Below are 19497 nucleotides of genomic sequence, written 5' to 3'. Positions count from 1 at the left end.
TTTAAAAAGAAACACTTACTAGAAAATACAATTGCTATGGCAAATGCTGCCATAATGTCATAATGTAATCATTGCAAGACGCAGACTTGCAGCATCAGAGGAAGAAAGGAGCTGAACCCTGAAGTGACATTAGGTGAAAGAAGGTGCAGCAGAGATGTCCATTGGAAAGAAAGACCAGAGCCCCACAGAGACTCTCTGCACGTGACTGGAGGTAGGTAGACCCAAAGCAGATGATGGATTTACAGCTGTTGCTTAAATTCATTGTATGGGAGAAGCACTTTTTTAAAAAAACTACAGAACAACTACAATAATTTCAAAAACCACACTTGCATACTTGCRCAGCACCTTTCACTCTAGCCAACTTTTTGTAAGATCGATGTATTTAGCAATGAAGGTACTTACCACATATTAATTTTAATACTGTATGTGCGACCGTATGCCATAGGCTGCTTTGAAGAATTCAACCAGAGTTTGTAGATAAAACCTCTCACCTTTTGCTATATTAAAAACTTCTCCACAAATATTCATTTGCATTTTAATTAATCTGCTTAAGCAAATGCTTTTGTACCCTTTCCAGAACTACTTCTGGATGTGAGCGACTTCAATTCACCTTCATGAGGGTTAGTAGAACGCAAATGCAGACTTCTACGTGTGAGAATTTGTAGAAAATGAATTTGGATTTTACAAAAGTGAATATTTGCTCTCAGAATTCTATATAATAAATTTTATATTAGTTCTGCCAAATAACAAATTGATATCATGCTATCAATCACAACCCACCAGAATAGCACAAAGAACACTGATTAACTGCAGCTAACTTTTTAGATGCCAGAATATAGTTAGTATGTTTGTATTAATATTGCTGCATAGGTGGAGTTAGCCAAAGGAGATAACTGCCTGATATAATTCAGAATAGAATTTTATTTCAGTATAACTGGATTGAATACTGGGCATATTAAATCCAGGCCAGTTCAGGGTTCCATACTGTTSATTTCGGACAGTATGGTGTTTCTAGCATATCTGAGAAATGTAATGGTCTGGAGTAAAGTGGATCACAAAAGTAGTTTTACAATCAAAGGAAAAGTCTCCACATACTCTTTTGTAAATGATATGAAATGAGCAGGTCTTGCATAGTGGTCAGTGGTTGTACTGCTAGAGTGAGAGATTTGAGATGTGACTGTTGGTTTTCATCTCTTAGATATCCCTAAGATATCCCTAAGGCTGATTTGGGGATAGGGCTTGGCAGAAAGCGTGAAGGAGGAGACAGCCCCCAAATTCAAGTGCTGTTTTTGCTGCTCCAGCCTGTCTCCTGGTGCAGACTGCAATGGGACAGTCTGGCCGTGGAGAGAGGGGTGAGGAGAGGACACTCTCTCCTAAGCACCCGCTGTAGCTGGACTGCTTGGTCTGTGGCAATTTTGTGCGGAGGCCRAAACGCAGGGCACCTCATATCTTGTTCTCCTGCCATCCATGTGCGTTCTTTCCAAACTTGTACACCAGCCTTCTGTCCACCCTTTCCAAAATTCCAGTTTTATAGTAGTATCTGCATTTGAAAAGAAAAAAGGAAAGAAGAATGTAGCAGTAGAAGTCACATTACAGGAATTCTTTATGTGGACTTCATGGTATGAAAACAACACATGAGTCAGTGTTATTTCGAGGAACAGAATTCCCTTCTTTCTGTTCARTTTCTACTGTGGCATTAGAAAGCTTTAAATTTTCCCCACTACATCTTTTGGAGTACCTCTTTTGCTGTTTCAAAAAGATACAGGGATGTCCTCTTTGTCTTTGTTTTTTTTCTCTTTTCTCTAAGATTACCAAAAATCAGAAAGAACTGCTAGTGTCAGTGCTAGAGGAAGAAAATAAATGGAGTCATTTTGCAAGAGTGGTAGTGCAGCTTGTCTGTTGAGGGATAGCCTWGTTGCTTCCACTAGAGTTACTGCTCCGTACCACTTGGCACTGAGCTCCACGCTCCTCTTCGGGAACAAAGGAGACCAGAATCTATCATGACCTATAGAAATAAACTGGAAAAAAATACTAAACTCCCGACCTGAGTTTTCAAGACAACTGTAAGAAATGGATGCTGAGGTACAAATTACTTAAAATGAGGGACATTTCTACCTGTTAACTCACCGGAGAGCTCTGCTCAGTTTTTCGTATGTCATTCTGTCGTTTTTTTTCCTTTGTCCCCACATCTTTGCCAGAGCTTCTGATTTAACAACCCGAAAAATGCCTTGTCCCCTGTCTTCCCATTCGAGAATGCCGCTGTTTTCTTCAGGAGAAAGGAGGAGGTCTCTTACAAATTCCCACAAATGAGAACTCTGCAGGTCTTGAACAGGAAGAAGACAGGTATTAAACAGGTATCGTACCAAAACACTACCAAAATACTATGGTAGAATTATGCTTACGGTATGTTTTTTCACGAGGCAGTCAGCATCATTAACAGATTCTATGATCTTAATTTTAAAATTTTTAACTCCTTGTTATATAGGTGAACTCAAATTACTTCAGGAGAAAGTAAATCAGGATCTATGCAGGATCAGGATCCACACAGCTGATGTGTCTGCTTTTTGCTCCATAAATTACAGAGTTTTATAGTCTTGCAAAGCTTATCTCATTCACCTGCTCAGTTCCACCAATCACCAAAAAATTCCCAGGCTATCTAACTGGAAGTTTTTGTAGGAATTTTCAAGTTCCTTTAAAATGCTTTGAATTAAAGTTTGTAACAAACATTGACTGAAAAGGAGAATTTGCACTGCCCATTTCCTAGCATTGCTAGATACTTTGAAAAGTGCTTTAAGAAAAATGCAGGTAGGTCAAGACTCATTCTAAAATCATAAGGGCCAGCAGTGCTTACAAGCCAAACCCCAGTTAAATTTCCTTGATTTTTGGTGTCATTTAACTTTCTTTTAATAATCCCCATGGAGCTTGGAAATCTGGAGCAACATGGCCTGTATAATCTTCCAAACGCCGGTTCTGAGTTTCTGATATGCACTTACTTGTTCTACCATGACCGTGGCATTCCTGGCCGGTGATGCCACCGGCCGTCGTGCATGCCTTATCTCCAGCTGGTGGTGCTGAACTGCAGAATAACGTGAGAAGTGAAGGAGGTGCCACCGAGGCTGCGGGCAGTTTGCTCCGAAAGGCACCTATTCAAAGGGCATGCAACATTAAGTCAGAGAGGGTATGTGAGCCAGTGACTTTATCTCTTTAATAAAGCTCTAGCACAAAGGTAAACCCGAGTAAATAATTAACACATGACTGTACGGCTTGCAGCACAGTAGAATACATAACATTTTTGTTAATGTTCTGATAAAAATGTTTAGATTCTGTAGCTTATGGAATTTGGAGTGTGGTGTGCATCCATAGGGTATGTCTCTGTGATGTGTAGTCTAAAGATTTCTACCCCCTACAAAAAATATCTGCTGAGTACATGATTAGTCAGAAAAGTACAATTCTGTGAGAGCATTGAACAGTGGAGACCCATGTATTTACTTCACTGGATAAATAGGTTAAACACAGCAAAGTGGCAGAACTTTTGTGATGATGGACCACAGTGTTACATTATGTCCTTGCTGTTATGTGCCTTTTTTTATGTTTTTAAGAGCTGACCTCCAGAAATTTATTTTGGTGTGTGTAAAACTATAGTAAGCATTAAAAGTAAAAACCAACTCTATAAGTACAGGATCTCTGACACTGAAGGGGTCATGCGTTTAGGTCTGAATGGTTCATAATGTATCCAGAGCCTGCTGCTAGCCCAAAAGAGTGTCAGCCAGAGTTTGAGAGGGACAGTGCCACATCTCCAACCAGCAGAAAGCCACTGCCTTGGAAGAGGCTGTTTTTAACTGCTGCTGTCGATGGATTTGTTTAGCCCTCTTTTACTAGTGGAAGAATTTGAGCAAGAGCATATCCCATATTGCCTGAATCTTCTTGTGGGCCACTAGTAAATCCAGCCACAAACGCTAATTCCACAAACCGATTGAGAATTATTAGATTAGTAGAGCTGGTGATATCCAGAATTGACTGGTTATAGCATATTCTGATTTTAGAGGTATTTAGACACCTGGTTTCTTCCTTGCTTATCCGCATCCTTAGCAAATAAGCAGCCAACTTGGCTGACTTCTTGTTTAGGATGGCATAGGGTCTGTAGCTGTATGGTATCCCACCTAACTGCCACCTTCCTCCAAAAGTCAAAGTATTCCCCATGGGAAAGAAGTCATGCTTCTACCCTTTGGGAATCCCTGCACTAAAGGACAAGCTCTGCTTAGTACTGCTCAGTGAAACTGCCAAGTTGTTGTAGGGATCCTGCTCTCCTTCAAAATACCCATTCAGAAATGTTGGAATCTTTGCTAATCTTTGCTTTTTTGTGTGTATCTTTTTGCCAGTCTCTGCATACTGAAGGGATTTCAGTAAAACCATTAGCTGGAAGCAAAGGGCCTAGATTTTTTTTCATTTGTAGAAATCTGTTGAACTGCTGAATATTTCTGGTCTTTGAATAGACTGTGTGTCTGCTGTTCAATGGAGCTTATTGTGCACAGGCATATTTACTTACTGTTCTTGATAGGTGGCTTTGTTTCTCCTGCATCAGTAAAGAAAGAGATGCCTATAGGGGAAAGAAAACCCAGTGTTCAGTTCTTTTCTTCTCAACCTGTAAAATGCCTTCTTAACAGAAATTTAAAGCAAAGTTCTGCCCTACTCCAKAAGTGCTTGAATATAGCTCAAAAAAAGTTGGAGAAAATGCAGAATATAGAACCACAAAAATTATTTTCAATTTATTTGCTACTAACATTATTTGTCATTACATCTGTTTTATTTTTATTTTTTTCTTACCTCCTTCTCCTCATTTGAGCCTGTGTGTCTCTGCTCACATCTCCCAAGCTCACTTCTTTCATGCATACCAAGTTTCCTTTCCCTCTGGTCTCTTTTCATTTTGATTTTTCTGTCAACTCTATTGAACTTTTTTTCTACTTCCTTAGATTTGTCCTTCCTCATTCAACCCTTATCTCCTTTAAAACTACTCCTTCAGTCTTCCMTGTCTCTTTGTCCCAACTAGTGATCATCTCTGCTGGAATTCAGATGTTCACAGGGCTGGAATTTGTCTTCTGTGCATTCACCTTTGTAAAGGGGTCATTGTATTCACAGCACACAAATGTATTGCATGAACAAGGGACTTAAGGGACTATGTTTAAGGGACTTGATTTATGTTGCAGAGTCTAGCACACAAAATTGGAACAATGATGGAATTAAACCTGCCTGTGTAGCTATTTCAGTGTGATAAGGCCTTGCATTAATGGAGCAAGTATTGCTCCTGTGTGTGGTGACTCAGTGGCTGCTGGTGATGAGTAGCTATTGCCAGTGTTGTCCCACTGTGGTTCTCCAGGATCTGTATAAGCAGCGAGGGAGCACTGGCCTCCTTAGGCCATTCTTCCTTTTCCAGAAGCCCTATGGCAACTTCAGTTTCTTCAGATTCTCCATGAAGCAAGAGCCAGGTTTGAGTTATTGAGAGCTTCAAGAAGCTAAAATGTATAGGGAAATGTCCTGAATTTCCCTGTTTAATGGAAAACCTTTTGCTCGTGTCATCACAACAGACTCTGAGGTCTCAAGTCTTATCTTTGGTACTGTTAAGCTGTGTGACAAGTGAATATAGTAAAAGCCTATCTTTTAGCAATAATTGTACTTTTGTTTCATTTAGACAAAGCCAGCATACCTTAACAGACTTTTAAACCTAAACTCATTTTAAATAGCAATGGAATGTCAAAGACAATGTTGAAAATATTGGAGTTTACATTCAAGAGTTTCACTGTACTGTGCTGGTGATAACCCCATTGAACAAAACTTCTTGCTCACTTTCTGAGAAGCAGAGCAACTTTCATTTTTTAAGTTAAATAAGTACAATTTTTGTCTTCCTATAYACAGTCAGGATATAAACCTGCTCCAGATTTTGCCAGCTGACAGGATTGAGTAGACATGCYTAAGGAAGAGTGGTCCTGAGTCTGCCTGGTGAGCAGCTCCCAGAGCTGAGTCTGGCCATCTTGTGGCCTGAGAGGCCCAAAACCTCATCAATGTTGGCTTTGCCTGCCCTGTTCCTCCATGCAGCATCTAGGTGCTCTCTATTTCACTTTCCTTCAGTGCTCACAGTTGTAAACCTCCCCCCCCCCCTTTTTTTTTTTTGGCTAGCATGAAATTCACACAGAATTGCAGTGCTGTGTTTTGCATTTGATCTTTGGAACACTAACCGTGCATCCGGATATTCTGTAAGATGAAATACAAGTATTCACCACAAGTGCCTGCAGCATCTAGGAACTCCTCTTGTGTCATGTTGCACAGCTGCAAGCCGTTGATATTGAAACGGGAAAAGGAAATGCAGTTGGCGTCCAGTTTGTATTGGTCACAGCAAAACTGTAACCATTCACAGACGTTGTGCTTACTCCAGTACTCTGGGTGAACGGATGTCCAGAAAGGATCGGAATCTGCAATATATTGGAGAAGAGGAACATTGCCATGCAAAACTCATTGTATGCATCATTTGAATAAGCATGTTTCAAGGAAAGCTAATCCCTCTTCCTTATCCCATTGCCAGCTTCCTTCCTGATTCCTTTGAGACACCAGGTCCTACATCTTGTGTTGTGCTGCAAGCTTTTGTTGCCACAGAAGTTGGAAACAGTTGCCCTTTCTGTGTCCATTCAGATCAATCTTAGAGAAATTGGAATGCAAATCTGCTTCTTGTATTCATTAGTTTTATAATTCATTACACAATTTGCTACTTTTACTTTAGGTTGCTATAGAAGGCTAGTAATTTCTCTCAGGTGAGATTCTTAAGCAGCTACAGAAATCCTAGGCTTGAACAACTATTGCTTTAATAGTTGTAGAAATGTTGGATTTGTTTTTTGAGTACTTTGACTCTATTATTCATTATATCCCTGGAGTGGCCCCAGTAACAGAACTAAGTAGCARTGGAAAGGCAATCAAGTGTCATGTGAGTGAGGCTAGCATAAGGAAATCATAAACAGTTTACTTTTACATCTCATATTTGAATTACACTTCACAATTTCTTAGTCTTTATTTCATCTTCAAATGAATCTTGGACTTCTGATTTGAGGCGCCATTGATATAAAATTGTAATTCAAAGTAGGCTATGATAGAACTGCAAGCAAAGTGAATTGTTCCTGTCATTTGTCTAGACAGTTTAGAGTGCAAATGATGCAAATATTCTGGATGAGTTTCCACAGTAAAATTAATTCAAAGGGTTTCAAATTGTGACAGAATAGCTGAAATATGGATCTTGCATCTTACATGGGCTTCTCAAAAATAATTAATACTTCTAATTAGAAGTTCCAAAAGTTTACATGGGAATTTGTGGTTGCTTTCATGAATCATTCCCATGCTATAAATATCTTCATCTCTATGCACATATAGAATTAATGTAATACTGAATGCTGTGTTTTAAACCCTGAGATGCTACTGTGACATCCTAGAAAAGCAAAGGGGTGGGCAGAAGATCTGGGTCTGGCTTTTGGGCCCCATACCTTGAGGATATTTGAATCTGAGATTTTATTCAACCCCTTATTTAAAAGGGAAATCGTGAGGTTGACTTTGGATGGGCTTCTGTGAGCCCTGTGAACTGCGCGCACCTGGCTGGGTCGGCGGCCGCAGGCTTCCTTGCGGGAGAATGGGAGCGCTGGGAGCACCAGGCTCACAGGCCTTCTGCCAGGAAAGAAAATCTCTAAAATTAGGCACAAAGTCTACAGGAATCCCAGCATTAGAGGCTGCTCAAGAAAAGCAGAAGCCTGAATTGATCTCTCTGGACCAAGCACGCATTTCAACTTGTACCAGCAGCTAACCACCGCCTTAGGGAAACTGGAACATCATCTGCATCCTAAGCTGGGCAGATTTATGGGCAGAGGGGCCTCTCTCTGGGGCAGCCATGAATCCAGCCCTGTGTCCCCTGTGCTGCTCCACCAACTGAGTCCAGACTCTTTTCTGCATTTTTGTGTGCTGGGCTGCTGAGTGACAAGGTCACAGCTTTGTTTTTGCTCTCTGGAAGAGTGTTTCATTGCTGTTTTTTCTGTCTTAAGGCAACATGAGAGACAAGCAGAGCTATTTATTCTGCCATCCCACAGGTATGGTGAATACCATTGAAAGGCTTTGGCCATTGGTCCTGAAACTTGGACTTGACTGTGATGAATATCACCTGGCTGGCAGTGTAAATGCCACAGCAAGTTTCTTTCATGGAACTGCTCTCCTCTGAATAAGTTACCCTATTTTMTTTGGCTTTGAAACATATTTTTGGAACTTTTTTGAATATTTCAGGGCCCCATACAGTGCCAATGTATATATAATGAGTGTTCAAAAGGCAYAGACCCCAAGGCCTGACATATGCATAGGCTCTTGCCTTTCATTTTTTATACTAGACTTTAGCTTTCAGGGCAGCTTTCCCACCTCCTAGGTGGTGAATGTGATCAAAGTATTATGCCGTGTATCCAGCCCTCAGGAAATGCCACTTGTTGACTTCATTTTGCAGGATTGTTTCAATCCATTGGCCTGATTTACATCCATCTAGCTGAGGCTGCACTGCGGAAGAGCGTGCTGACTGGCAGTGGATGCTGCGGTGGTGACAGAGCTGTGCAAGGCAGTAGATGTTAAGCAGATTCAGGAACACAGGCCAAGTAAAAGGTGATAGACTAGATTTTCCTCAGATGCACTTATTTCTGCATGACATATGCAGGCAAGCTAATATAGCATCTGTGCTGACAAGCACTGCTATCAGCCAGAAGGAAACTTGGTGGATACACCAAGAGGCTGCTTGTATTTAGCTCAGGTCTAGTTTAGGGCAGACAGATCAGTCCTACATATTTTGGTCCATGTTTTTGTTAGGTAGAACGGATATATTTCATTTAAGCATAGTATTTTATTTTTGGAGCCAGGATTTCCATACATTTTCTATACTATTTTCTTAGTGTTTTTCTCTTTTTCATCTAGTGCTGGAAAATCAGGATGAAAAATCAAAATGACATAATATTTCTAGTGTAACCTTTTTTTTAACTTTTAATTCATATGAAAAAAAAGAAGATGATCCAAAAATTTAAATCCTGCCATATTCTGATGCCAGAAAATAAAAAGAATAAAATGACCATAAGTCATTTTCCATTTTGGAAATAGAAAATTATGAAAATGATTCCCATTTTACAAATGAAACTGTAAGGCAGACTAATCCTATTGTTCTTATAGGAACTTGAGAATGACTGTACAGTCCCAGAAGAACTTCCATGACAGTGTCCTGCCTCTGCCTGGGTTTAAAGGAACAATTCTTCGTGTTAAGATACAACACTTTAGAAACTTACCTCAGGCTTTTGCATAAAAATGAGGGGCCTTCCTAGCAAAGTCCAGGCAGGAAGGAGGGGAGTCCTGAAGTAGCCTGTGTATCAGTGACCTTTTTCTGTCTCTTTCTAGGCAATCTTGTCATCCCTTTTTCATATATGTATCAACTTGAGCTTAAAGTTAATTTCTAGCAAGTACAAAACAGGCTTTTGAAAAACATAGGAATCACTATCTTTAAGCTTATCATAGCGATAATAAGAAAGTATGTGCTAAATGTTATTTTACTGATATATACTCATCCCTTTTTTTGTTTGTTTGCTTTGCCTTTATTGCTTCTTTTTTCTAGGACTTCTTAGGCAATACTGGTAGCACTGCAGTAATCATTTTATTTAATTGTCCTGGACATATTAAGTGCATTTCTGGGCTGCTAAGGGAGGAAGGAAAGAAGGAAACCCTATGAATACTCACAGATTTTATGAGGTTGATTGAAATTTGATTCAGGAGAAAAATTACTGAAACCCCAAAGGATTCCTAGAAGACCGAAGAAATTCAAAACTSAGAAAAAATGCAGAGTGGGAAACATAGCTGCTTACTATGGTTGGAAAAGACTATTTCCTTAGCTCAACTTTGCTAAGCAGCAGGGAACTCTGATATGGACGCTGCACAAAACTGGGTCTGAGAGCTCATGATGCTTTGTACTTAGTGACAAGTGGATTTAATTGCCAGAGTATACGTGCTGCTGGATGTGCAACCAAGGAGTTGAACACAGAATCATATTTGGCATTTTAAAATGCATTTTTAAAATTTGAAACAGAATACTTTCTATTATTTCTGTAACTTTGAATCAAATTTAGAATTCCAGTCTAAAATGGAATGAAAAAATGATATTAAAACAGTAGATTTTTTTTGAAATGAATATTCAGTTCCTGCAGGGATTAAATACAGTTATTAAGCTGAAGCAAACAGCTTTTTACTCTGCCTATGTCACAGAAAGCATTGAATGAGCAGGCTTACCAAGACAGAAACAAAACACTAAGCCTTTGATGGTTGTGGATTAGCACTGGTAAAAGTCATGTGGAAAGTTCTGTTCCTTATTACTGTGCATTGGCAGAAGAGGTCTTTTCTGTGAGACCAACAGTGTCCTTATTTGAAGGAACAAAAATAGCTTTGTAGGAGAAAAATGTTGCATGAAAACATAAATTCTGCTCAGTTGTCAGTGCAAGTCTGGCTCAGTGGTAGCAGYGGGTTGTGCTACATTTGTTTTTAGAGCCCGCTGAAACATTCAGTCTGAGTGCAGAGAAAGAGAATATCTGGACTGTTTAGGAATTCAAGCCAACTGTTTTGAAGGGAAAGAATTTCTAATGAGAAATGCTTGCTGATATTCCTGAATGAGGACCCAGCCTGGCAAGAGGCCCTCTGCAGTGCCTGGTTTCCATGTGTGCAATTGGAGAATTGCACTTAATATTGGTATGTTCTCCACTGGAGAACGGCTTTTTACTTATTACTGATGCACTTCTACAGCCACGGAGCTCTCCGATGGCTTTCACAATCATCRTTCTCTGCCCATAAAGGTATACTTATGTAGTCATTTATATTTATTATGAAAGAGGCATTTAAGGAACTGTAAAACTACTGAATTAAATTACTTTTCCCTTGTGTAGCTACTGCTCCATAAGATGGGAGCGACTTAAGTGACAGATCATGGGTAAACAAAAGGAGTTGAGAGCCTGCAGTCCTAGGTGTCCTGCCCCTCTTATTGAACTGTACTGTTATCTGGGAATTCCTCCTTGAATTACATGTATCACCTTGCGAAATGAGGGGAAAACTTGATCTAAATACAAACAGCTAAAGKTAGTACTATTCTACCTGTGCCCCTTTATCTTGCATGTCTGGTTATATGCTTTAAAGTGTTAGTAAGATTAGAATAAAAGATGATTCTATCAGCTCAGCTGCAAGCTCTAAATTTATAGGCTCTTAGTTACATGATTAGTCTATAACTAAATTAAAATCAGCGTTGAATTTTTGACGCTGCACATTCTTTTCAATCTCTCTACATACCTGTCTGATGATCAAAGCTGGGATAATCATCTTCAGTTCCAAATAACTCTGTCCAAGACATCAGGGGATCACAGACCATTGTGTTGGATAGAAATGTGCTGTGCGTGGCTGAATCCAGCATCACCTTAAAATATTAACACATTATTTGGAGATGAGAGGATAATACTGAGAACATAAGTTACAGATCTGTGATGTACTGTGCCAATAGTCACTTAAACTTCAACTGAAATTAAGGATGGTCCTGAAAACTGCAGTGAAGAGACAACAAATTCAGCAAGAATGTACCCTATCAAGGTCTGTATGCATCTTTGAAGTAAAAGTGGTTGGAATGACTTGTCCCTAGGATTTAATAATGCAATTTATGCATATAAAAAGTGAGGATTTTGTATTGCATTCTGCAGCAACTCAGAACTGACAGAATTACTGCTGTTTTGACTTTCTAAATTGTTTATGAAGAGACATGTCATGAATGAGCATAAGCTCCTTCATTGCTGCTTAAAAGCATATTGTTGGGGTTAACATTATGATTTAATGAGATCACGAGTAAAATTTTATGATCAAATCCTCAGACGTATGAAAACATTGTCCTCGTCATAAGGGTGCTCAACATATCTGTTAGACACTGGCCACAGATTGCAACCGCTCCAGAGTGGAGGGAGTTTAATGAAGTCTGACTGAAAAGTGCATTTGCAAAAGAGATTAGAAGTTGGGAGTTCGTGAGAAAAACTGGGAAACCATTTCAGAGGGCCTAAGCTTCAGGGAAGAAGGTTGTTGTACCAAAAGTGAAATGACTAAAGAAGAAAGAAAAGAACAGGTGATACTACAGTGAGGAAGACAGGTAGACTAAAACATASTATCTAAGATAAACTAAAGTAAGTATAGAAATAAAGAATTTCCATCTATAGCTCTTTCTACACATATATAACCTGCTTGCAACACACATCTACACACACATGCACTTCTCAGGTATTTTTAGCTAAGTTTTTAGCTAAATGGCTTAGCAGACTTGAAGGAAAGAATTAAATGGAATTTAAACCCAGAGTTCCTTGGGTTCTAGTTCACACTTGCTTTCCTGTTTGGGAGAGAAAGGAATTGTTTCTTGGAGTAACTGCTGCATAAATACAAATTCAATGGACTTGACTTTGATGCTTGCCTTTCAGATTCGGACAAAACTGCTCAAGCCAGTTTTGGCTCATATTCAGACCTAAGCTACTTCTGCCTTTTATAACTAATTCCAGCCTGGATAATTTCTAGCACAAAGAAACTTCAGGTATTTAATAGGATAATAAGTCTTAATGTCTATAAGATATATAGTTAGTCCAATATTAAGTATTTTAAGATCAAAAATTACACAAATACCTGCATACAATAATAGTAATAATAATAAAGAAAAAAACAGATTTATTTTTAATGTTAAATTACAGGTTTGAAAGAAACTCAGCTCTTGGTCTAGATGACGATAATGATGTGGAAACATCTTGGATGTTTCTGAAATCCTGTGACATATTGGAACTCCCCTGTAGGGCAAGGTAGTCTTTCAAAAGCATTGTATTTCCACCTGATCATTATTGTTATGAATGCAACATACAGGAATATAAAACGTAAATCATTTAGCCTGGTATTCAAAGAGTCCGTTCTTTCTGCATTGATGCTGAAGGATTTAGTGTGAGACACTTTATGTGTGTCTATAGGTATAATTGTGCTTTTGGATGAGCACCACACTTCCTGTGAGCGATTCAGAATTTCACTGCATTCATATGAAGTAATACATACTAATCTGCCAAATCCTCTCAGCCTGTAAGATGTTTACCGGAATTTAATATTAGAATTTGTGTTGCTCACAATCAGTTTTCTTAATTCCTTCAGCTTAGTTGGGCCACATGGAAAAATGACCTAATGTCATATCTATTCACAATCAATTTAGAAAGTCAAAAATAGTGGCATTTTTATCATTGCTGCAGAATATAATGCAAATATAAATAAGCACAAAATGCTTATTTGTTTTTTCTCTACTTGATATTCAATTCTAACATTTGAATGTGATGTTGCTGGCTTACTGTATGCAGACATCTTGAAATTCACGGTGTAGAAATAAGCCAAACATTCTCTACGCTAACAATTCAAATATATTGCTCCAAGTTTCTCAGAGAAATAAAGAAATGGAGACCTGTTTGTGTTTATCACTTATACAAAAGAAAGTAATGGTTTCCCCCAGAGGAAAAACATCTAAATGCAGTTTTGGTCCTCTTGCAACCCATGGAACTGCTTTCATATTCAAGAGCAGAATTTCACTGCTCATTAATCACCAAGGGGTGGCAGGACAGAGACATGCAGAAGACCTGCATAGAAACTCACCAAAGAGCAGTGAAGAAATGAGGGGGAAATAGGAATCTTTGCCTGCCAATACTGTCCAATTCTGTAAGGATGGGCCACTGCCTCTGGGGAGCAGAGGGTCCCTGTTGAGCACCTTTGAATAAGGCAGAGAGTGGCAGCATGTGTGCAGGGGCAATGACCTTCCCAGCTCTACGTGGTGAGCAGCTGCTGGGAGCACGTGCTGGTACCAGCGCAGGAGGCACATATAACCTCCAGAAGCCAGTGGCCATTGGAAGAAATGAGCAGAATCACTCCCAAGATGATGGAAGTGCACTGTTTTCAGACGGATTGCTAAAAAATTCCACAACTTCCTACTCAGGTTAATGAGATTTTTTCTATCAGAAGAGAGAGAGGAGACAGAATTTCAGTTTTTATTCTATTCTCTGGCAGCAGAAAATAATTCTTATCTCACTGTTTCACAAGTTATAGGAATTATTTTTGCTAGAAATTCAAATACAAAACAGAGAGGAAGAGGAATACAAGACAAAGTCTTTTTACAGTACAAATCATTTCTCATTTGACTTTTTTTGTAGGGTGGTGAAAAAAATCATTTCAAAATAGTTACTGCTTAGATAAAAGTAGTTAGTAGTTACTGCTACCTTGAAAGATCATAATTATGTCTCCATCTGGGTACGATTTAGCTAGAAAATTACAAAGCTAGTAGTATTTGCATCATTGCTGGTGGAGTGGTAATGACAGATTGCTAGATTTAGTGCCTTGTTTGTGAATTTTCATGATGAATTTTCCAAGGCTGAAAATAGATTTGCTCAAGGTGACATGACACCTGAGAAGTTTTATGAAGGATGTATGAACTCTATTACAAGCAATGCAGGGTTAGAAACAGAGCCAAAGCCATTAGATTTGGGGAGGGTTCAGAACTAGACACATATTTGAGTTTGTAATTTACTGGGGACTAAACTTATTTTTCTAAGCTGGGAAATTATTTTTGTGTGGTGGAAAGCCAGGCTGAACCCCTGCTGTAGCCACTCTCAGGCGTGGGGTGAGGCATGGGGCAGAGCTGCCGGGCTTGCTTCCCACTAAAGGACTCGGTGGTAGACACAAAAAGCCATTTAGGAAGGAAAAATCCTGTTTTTTCTGTCTATATATCCATCTGTATATACATGTCCATCTGTATGTATGTTGTCAATACACAGAGCTGTGGATGTTAATTTTGTTAATTCTTAATAGGATTAGCAGAAGTAGTCTCTTTTCAAATAGTCTGTGCAAACAGGATGTCGGTTTGGGTGACCTCAAATAATTTTTCACCGTCAGCTAGTGCTGCTTATGTACACATATACATATCTGCTTAAACACACTTTGGAGGGAAAGAAAGGGGAAGAGGCAGGAAACTGTTTAAACAACAGGAGAGCTTTACGGTATTGCTTTTACTTGAGCTGCTATCGTGCTGGAAGGAGCAATTAATTAGCTGACACATTACAAACATTCTCTTTTAATTTAATGAGACAGGCTTATTTATTAAAAGGCTTTTGTTGAAGCTAATGCATGTCTCATTAAACCAAAGTCAATTGTTTATCACTGAGAAAGCTGGTGATGCACAGAAGAGAATGGCAGGCAGTGCATCAGCTGAGTGCCTGATAAATCAAAACTGCTTTGGCAGCCTACAGCTCTTTTAAAAACAGAGACTTTGATAAAGAAGTAGAGCTTACGTGCAGGTGGGCGCTTGCTCCGGATGCAGCGGTGAAGTCCAGAAGAAGGTGGCGGGAGCAGGGGGAAGCAGGAGGCTTTGGCAGCAGCACAGCCCGGCGCTTTGGAAATAAAGCCACCTGCAGGACTACGATATAGGGAACACCTTACAGACAGGTTCGTTTGGTTTTTCAAGTTCTTATACACACCCCTTTTGATGACAGTGATAATATACAGTAAAACATAGCCCAGGGAATGAGGGAGAAACATTCTCAAATGCAGAAAGTTTACCTTTATCCCTTATTATATTTTTCTCCTCCTCTAAAAAGTGTTGATTTACGTAAGCATGACTTGGGCCACCTTTAGCAAACGCGGTATCTTTAAGCACTTGAACTATGGAGGCTCATCTCCCTCATGGCCTTGGCATGTAGGAAGGACTATCACATTTCTCGCAGGGCCCTCAAGCCCAGGAAAGTGACATTCTCACCGTTCACATCTGATGGAGACCGGGATGCAGAAAGGTGACCTGAAGCAAAACACTGACCGTGTCGGAGCTAGGACAGAGCTCCTCTAGTGTCAATCTGTATCTGGGTCCAGGGCAACGCTGTGCCTCTGAGATCCACCAAAGCACTTGCTGGGATCTAGCCCTGATGCTGCTGCCTTCAGGACCTGAATGACTGTAAATTGATGTGATTTTTTTGTGAGGAGGATGATTGCTATTATTAGAAGCAACAGATCATAGGAGAGAATTATCTGGCAAGGACAGTTGTTCTTAATATAAATCAAGGACTTTGACCAATGTGTGGACCAAAATATTTTTGTGCCCCAGAGCTTCATTTTAATTAGCACCTCCCCAATGATGTCTGCATCAATAGCAAGAGTTAAAGATTTAGGGACATAAGGCACTTGAATTCTCCTGGGAGATGCTATTTTTAACATTGAAAATTCCACAGCTTTATAAGTGTTAGATGTACTTTGTATTAAGATTTTCCTTTCTTTGGAAGTTCCCTGTTTGGAATTGCCATTAAAGCCATTAAATGAAACAAACACAGAGACACAAGGTTAGCAGGGTCCCTCAGGCTTAGTCCTATGCTTTCCTTTCAGTGCCTTTCTTCTCCTAGTCAAGCCATTTCTTTGGCCCATTGCTCTAGTGTCAGAATGTCTCACCGGCTTCACGGCGCTCCTGTTCAGCGTGTGTCTGACAGCGAGGCCAAGGAATGCTCTTGCACGGTCTGAATACGTGGAGCAGTGACTCAGGAGGAGCATCACCTTCTGTGTCCCAGCCCGGTGCAGGCTGAGGCGGCAGTGGGGCACCCAGGTGCGCTGCCCTCGCTAGGCATTTCACAGCAGTGCCCTGCCCCGGGACACCGGCCTCTGGTTGCACAAGAGGTCTGGCAAACAGGGCTGAGGCTTGCTCTGGGGCTGAGCGTGTGACAGAGCCTTGCCCTGCGTCACCCGTCTGTCCTCCTGGGCGGCTTCTCTTCCCACCTTTCCCTTCTCTATCCTTTCCCCTTTCTGTTTTTTTTTTTTTTATTATTATTATTCACACCATTTCTACTACTGAATATATTTTCTCTCTTTCACCCTTATTTATTTCACATTTCCTTCCCTACTTATCTTCCTTCCATCTTTTTCTCTCGCCTTTCTCTCCTGGACTAAAAATGGCAGCATGCTAGAGCAAGTTCCTCCCGGTAGGGAGAACATGGACAAACTGCGACAGTGCTAGCGCAAGGACACTTTTATGGAAAGCCACATGGGTCACAACCAAACAGAGCCCAGAGCTAAGCGAACAGCCTGCAAATACGCCTGTACAACAGCTAGTCGCTTTGTCCAGAGCAACAGTCTCGTTTCCTGGAATTTTGTATTGATAAGGCAGAGCAGAGAGCTAGACCTCATCCTGACGGGTAGTTCTCAGCACCCTCGTAAACCTCAATAACTCTGTCAATAAGGAACAGAAGGTACTGTAGCAAATAACAGAACGGATCCGTAAGACTTTGTACACACGGTGTGATTGGCACAGCCCAAAGAAATGAGTCACAATAGAGATAATTTTATTGTCCTCCTCTTTCTCTGAAAGACATATTTTTAAAATTCTGTATTTAAAATTCTCAGTTCTCAGTGGAAAAAGTCATCTCTCTTGATAGAGTGTTGAAGACATTGCAGCTCGGAATTCACAAGGCAGCATTCACAAGTGCACGCCATGTACCTTGTCTTGCTGAGCTGTGGCGCTCTGTGCGTGAACTAAGAATTTGCAGGTTTATATAAGACTCATTGCACTCTTGAGAGAAGCAAGAAGAAGCTGTTCTTGGATTAGCCCATGACACTGTCTTCTTTTCACAGTTTTTAATATGTACCACTCACAGAGCTTTGCAGACTGATCAGGGAAGTGTTGCTGATGAGCGCAAGTGGACACTGTAGATCTCCACATCGAGATGTTTCTGAATCACATGCAGCTCATATTTTGCCTAGGTAAAAAGAACTTTGTTCACAGTCTATTAAACTGTGTTCATCTGATATTCCCTCAGTTTATGGAACACTACTATTTTTTATCTCTGGCAATCATCTGAGTGACTCCAAAGAGACTTTGACTTACATTATACGGGCTGGAAAGTGGGATGGTGAAATAAGGGTGATAATGCATACTGTAAATATGTCTATTTTTTTTCTTTCAGCCACAGCAGCAGAATACATGATTAATTCCATTTCCAGCACTCTGACTTGATCAAAATTGAGGAACTCGAGGTCAGCTGCCCTGTCGTAACAGAGGATGTAATGCATGCCCTGTATCACATCTTCATCTCTGCACATGTAGATCCTCCAAACACAAATCATGCTACTTTTCCCAGAATATATGGAAGTTTCTGGGAAGTCTATTTGGAATATATTTAATGGAAAAGGACATTATAACTAAATGCTGGACTGTATTAATTAAACCTTTTTCTCTTTTACAGAAATTCCCACTACATCCTGAGATACTTATGAAGAATTGTATGAAAAAGAGAAATCTGAAAGTTTAATGACCTGCATGAAATACATTTCATAACTGTTCCATCACCACCTTTTTTGAGTGTGCATCTGCCCTCATGGATACCCATCAGGAGTTTCACCCTGCACTTCCTAGTAAGGGTAAACAGCAATTCTCCAGAAATCAAGGTGTTTAAGTAGACCAAGATATTAGTATGATGTGATTCTGTTTTGAATTTCTTGGGCATCTGGGCTGGCACATTTCTAATACTCAGACACTGGAGAATTTAAAAGCTGTTTCTCATCCTGCTGTATTTGTAAACCCACTCTAAGCCTCAATATCATGAGCTGCTCATTAGTGATCCTGACAGTAAATTGGTGTTTCTACCTTTTGCAGCACAGCAGCCAAATTGTGATTGAAGTGTGTGCAGACATGCCCCAGCAGACTGTCTCTCTTCTGATAGCAAGCATGGTGCCCAGCATCGACCAACAACACTAATGGTTAACCAGGCTTCTTGGTGGGCTTTCTGGCATCTGCTGAATTCCTGTAAGTTTTCAGGTTTCCTGAAAAGCTACAGATTTGCATATTCATTTCTGTTTAATTCCAAAGAGAATCAGTGCACTACTGACTAAATACAGAGGAGCTCTTTAGTGATAGTACAATAAATAACATGTTTAAACAGGCATACCACAGTTTCCCAGAATCTCTTTTGACATCCCTTATATCCTAGAGATCCTCTCTACCAAATAAGGTAGGGTCAGAGAATGATGGAAGTACAAATGATCTTTCTAGCATTATCTGGGATGATCATCATACGTTAAAAATTCTCATGCTGCACATTTTTGCTCTGGAAGGTTTTCTTGAGAAACCAATGCAAAATGTTTGCAATATCAGAATCAAAATAGGTGGCAGAAAAAATATTGAGAAAAACAAAGCCTGTCTAACACCTTAGTGGAGATGATGCCATGCTTGGATCTGAGAATAAGCTGCTTCCATGTATAGCAGGAGCCAAATTAGAACTGAAAAATCAGTTTTCAAGCCAGTTGAGCTATTTGGCTTAGACTTAGGGTAGTAAGGGCTATTTTGTTTGATTTACTTTGATGCAAAAAACCTTTGTGCTCTTTTTAATTCAAGCGGTAGGGTTT

The 19497-nt window shown here is 39.9% G+C and overlaps 1 protein-coding gene across 1 annotated transcript; it reads right to left on the bottom strand.

Annotated features, from left to right (window-relative positions):
- Positions 1 to 1443: 1443 nt before the first annotated feature.
- Positions 1444 to 11491, bottom strand: ELF5 (E74 like ETS transcription factor 5). Its single transcript, XM_026034743.1, has 6 exons — positions 11371 to 11491; positions 6231 to 6464; positions 4547 to 4597; positions 2994 to 3143; positions 2128 to 2323; positions 1444 to 1540 (listed from the first exon to the last, which is right to left on the bottom strand). Exons 1-6 carry the CDS (start codon positions 11489 to 11491, stop codon positions 1444 to 1446), a joined length of 849 nt encoding a protein of 282 aa, XP_025890528.1.
- Positions 11492 to 19497: the final 8006 nt, after the last annotated feature.

Source organism: Nothoprocta perdicaria, unplaced genomic scaffold (genome assembly GCF_003342845.1).
Source record: "Nothoprocta perdicaria isolate Ctin4 unplaced genomic scaffold, notPer1 scaffold_15, whole genome shotgun sequence".
NCBI lineage: Eukaryota > Metazoa > Chordata > Aves > Tinamiformes > Tinamidae > Nothoprocta > Nothoprocta perdicaria.
This window is presented reverse-complemented; position numbering and strand designations above follow the sequence as displayed.

Excerpts from the sequence above, each read along its gene's own strand:
- ELF5 (XM_026034743.1), bottom strand. The coding sequence starts at position 11,491 with ATGCTGGATTCAGCCACGCACAGCACATTTCTATCCAACACAATGGTC. Across the intron at positions 6,465-11,370 it reads CAGCTTTGATCATCAGACAG|ATTCCGATCCTTTCTGGACA; the intron begins GTATGTAGAGAG and ends AATATATTGCAG. Across the intron at positions 3,144-4,546 it reads AAAGCCACCTATCAAGAACA|GTGCCTTTCGGAGCAAACTG; the intron begins GTAAGTAAATAT and ends CCCTTTGAATAG.